The sequence below is a fragment of the Gekko japonicus genome, unplaced genomic scaffold (assembly GCF_001447785.1).
Source record: "Gekko japonicus isolate JY-2015 unplaced genomic scaffold, Gekko_japonicus_V1.1 scaffold2802, whole genome shotgun sequence".
NCBI lineage: Eukaryota > Metazoa > Chordata > Lepidosauria > Squamata > Gekkonidae > Gekko > Gekko japonicus.
Genome location: NW_015172093.1, coordinates 70299 through 74124, shown reverse-complemented (window position 1 = coordinate 74124; position 3826 = coordinate 70299). Strand labels below are relative to the sequence as shown.

The following is a 3826-nucleotide window of genomic DNA, read 5'->3' as shown; positions in this document are numbered from 1 at the left end:
TGACAATAGATTTTGCCCTGACATAGCCGCTTTCCAAAAGTTGGTACGGGTCTAAACCTAAAGTTCTCAATTTGTTAGTGGCTCTAGTGAACCACTGGGGATAGGGAGATGCGGCCAATAGGTATGGAAATAGCCCAGCGGGGACCAGGTGGACTTTCAACCAGAAGCAGAGAGAATGCAACCATATATTCAGTTCGACTGTACTGAGACCAGCTTCTTGTCTCAAAATGACGTTGGAAGTACATCTTGGAGTATTAAATAAAGATCTCAGGAATTTTGATTGGACTAGTTCTAACGCCTGAAGATTTGTAAATCGCATAATTTGTGTCCCATATCTCATTTGAGCTAAAACTTTAGCAGAAAAGAGTTTCAAGGCAGCTGGAATGAAGTGTGCACCATCCTTTCTGAAAAATCTTAGTATAGCAGAAGCAGTTCTTTCCGCCGAAATAGCCACTGATTTGATGTGAGCTGCAGGGTTACCATTATATGCAAATGTAACCCCTAAGTATTTAAAGAACTTAACTTGCTCGACATCATTCCCATTTACTTTCCAGGTGTATTTTTTTGCCTCTGATTAAAACACATTATTTTTGTTTTGGAGAAATTAATTGAAAGCAAATTTTCCTGACAGTGGCTAGAGAGGGATGTAAGTGCTCGCTTTAGACCTATTCTGGTCAGAGATAAAAGAACTGTGTCATCTGCATACATAAGAACAGGTACCTTATATTCGAAGTTGAGTTTGGGTGCGTGAACATCGATGTTACGCAGATCGGATATAAGAGAGTTCACATAGAAATTAAACAAAAATGGGGCTAACGGACAGCCCTGTCTAACACCCCTCCTCAGCTGAATAGGTTTGGATAGTCTACCGTCTGAGGAATATTTTACCTGAAGAGTGTTATTGCTATGGAGGTTTATTAACAAATGGAGAAGCCTTTTGTCTATGGTGGTAGAATTCAATTTTGACCATAATGTCACACGGTCAATTGAATCAAAAGCTGCCTTCATATCAACGAAGGCAGCAAAAAGGGTTCCTTTTTGATGTTGTGTGTATTTAAATATTAAATAGTCTAACACCAGACAATGATCTAGGGTTGAACGACCGTGGCTAAAACCCGCTTGCTCAATGTTGAGAATATGTTCAGTTGCCATCCAAGCGCACAATTTAAGGCAAAGATATTGTGAATATAGCTTACATATAATGTTTAACAGACTAATTGGTCTGTAGTTGTTCGGGTCAGATCTATTGCCTTTCTTGTATATGGGGATTATTATGGAGAGACCCCATTCAGCTGGAATTTGGCCAGATTGATCTATATAGGTGAAAAGATTGGCCAAAATTGGGGCCCACCAATCAAGATTGGCCTTTAAAGCTTCCGCAGTGATAAAATCGCTGCCTGGAGCTTTGCCTTTTTTCAGGTTGTTAATTAGATGTTCAATTTCCTGTGCAGAGACCGGATCCCAGGAGGGGATGTTCTCGAGAGGGGTGGTAATAAATGAAACAGAGTGATAGGCACTGAATAGAGTCGAATAATGGTTTTCCCAGAGTTTTGGTGGAATCTTACTGGCTGGTACATTGCCGAGTTGTCTGTTGGAATTCGAAACCAGTTTCCAGAATTCTCTGCTGTCTTTTGCGTTGGCGGCTTTAATCAAGGCCTGCCATTTGTTTTGAGAGTCAGCTAACTTTTTGGCTCTCAAAATTGCCTTATATTCTTTTTTCTTCTCTTGAATTTCAGCTGCTGAAATAGAGTTTGGGGCACTTTGAAAAGCCTTAAAGGACCTAATTAGGCTTACCTTGGCCTGCCTACAATCCTTATCAAACCAACTATTGGAATAAGAGCTCCTTACATGGGTCTTATAAACTTCTTTTGAAAAAAGGGGGGTACCATTCGGCTTTTATTTATAAGGGAGATGATACACCTGCCTAACATCTCTTCTTACCCTGATTGGGTTTGAGAGGGTGGAGCTTCCTGGTATACAAATCTGATGAATATTTTCAGAATATAGATTCCTAATAAATGGCAGCAATCTGCAAGGCATACCCATGTTAAAAAGTTTTTTTCCAAAGTGTAATAAGAGATATAGAATCTAATGTACCACAGAGGTCAATAAACGAAGAGTAAAGGACACTGCCTGCACATTTTGTATATTTATTCACTAAAGAAGTAACATGAAACAAAGATGCAAGCAGGAAGGTTTTTTCCTAAATCCATATTGGGCATTGTTTAAGATGGTTGTGTTCTCCATCCATACTTTCAGCCTGCTGGCTAAATGGCTAGCATAAAGCTTGCCTATAAGAGAGTAAGCTTATAGGGCAGTAGTTAGCTGGATTGTCTTTTGTTCCTTTTTTTAAAAAAACAGAACTATAATTGCTAATTTCCAACTGTCATGTACTTCTCCAGTCTGATTTACCTCAGTAAATAATGATGCCAGAGAGGAAGCCCACCAGTCTGGGTCAAGTTTAAGTAATTCAGGTGGAATATTATCACATCCTGGAGACTCCCAAGGTTTTAAAGATTTTATTAGACTAACTAGTTCCCTTTTTGAGACGTCTTGGCTTTTTGGCTAAGATCAATGTCTGTAATTTGTTCTCTATCTCTCTCCCCCCCCCCCCCCGGTGTGTGTGTGTGTTAGCAATAAAAATGATAAAACCTGATACTTGTACTGGAGAAAGTTCCTTGATAAACTAAACCATGAACCTGCTGCTTTGAAGCACTCTCCCTTATAGTCCTGGAGAAAAAGAGGTGGGGAGTTCCTAGCTGATATGCAGTCACTCAGTCATACTGAGTAGTGGTATACCAGTAGAGTGAACTTGGAGTAGTCTGTTCTCTATTTATATTAAATACTGTCTTTGCTCAAATGCAAGAATAGGCTTTTTCAAAGGTATGCCATCAAAAAAGGGGGGGGTTGTCTTATATTCACATACAACGTTGAGTTCTGTCCAATAATAATTTTGTGTGTGTACATAACACTTTTAAGGGGGTCATCTTACATTGCGTGTTGTCTTTCTTTCAAGTAAGTACAGGTATTTATTTGTCCAAGTAGTGGCTGCAATTAATTTAAGGGTTTTGTTTTCTCTGGAGATGTGGATTTATGTATCAAATGCTCAGCTAAGATCAGAGAAACACCCAGAATCTTTATAAAGTCCTCCCTCTGCACTATTAGAAAGGTTCTTAGAGGATGGACAGGTCATTCACACACTACTGTGTTTACATATTGCATCTCTCTGACCCACTCTCATAGTGTTTGCATTATCTCTTGTCTGTTCTCTTGCTACAGTTTGTTGAAGAGGACAGTGACTTGGACATTTCTTCTTTTGAGGAAATCACCCAGCATCTGGACACCGACAGCACACCAAAGAAGCAGCAAGCTGTGAGAGGCAGCAGAGGCACAGCTGGATCTCAGACCACCAGCATCTGGGGTTCCAGCAGCACAACGACTGATGCCTGGTGACTTTTGCCCCTGTAGTTGGGCTGTGTCAGAAAGTGCAAGCCATTTGAGATGGAACGGCACCCTACAGCAAACCAAAGTTCACAAACCAGCACAAGGAACGCAGGACTTGCAGAGGGATCATGTGAACAGAGGGCATACATACTCAGACGTCATAGTATGGACCCAGGTGTTTCCACTGGGCTATAAGTTATTTGCTTCCTTTGAGATCATTCATATGATGAAACTCAGAAGAATAAGACTGAACTACACTTTTCTCTGAGAGAGGTTCGCCGCATAGGCTTGTGCCCCTCTGGTCCCTTTGGTGGATGCATTTCATCCCACATAAACGTTTGGATAGAACTTTGTAGGAGGAGGAGAGGAGATGAGGAGGAGA

At 40.7% G+C, this 3826-nt stretch overlaps 1 protein-coding gene across 1 annotated transcript in view; it reads left to right on the top strand.

Annotated features, from left to right (window-relative positions):
* The window catches only part of DZIP1L (DAZ interacting zinc finger protein 1-like), a 71114-nt gene extending 67518 nt beyond the window's left edge, over positions 1–3596 (top strand). Inside the window, exon 18 of the mRNA XM_015420928.1 lies at positions 3280–3596. Coding sequence (XP_015276414.1) covers positions 3280–3453 — 174 coding nt within the window. The 3' untranslated portion in view covers positions 3454–3596. The remainder of the gene's footprint in view (positions 1–3279) is intronic.
* Positions 3597–3826: the final 230 nt, after the last annotated feature.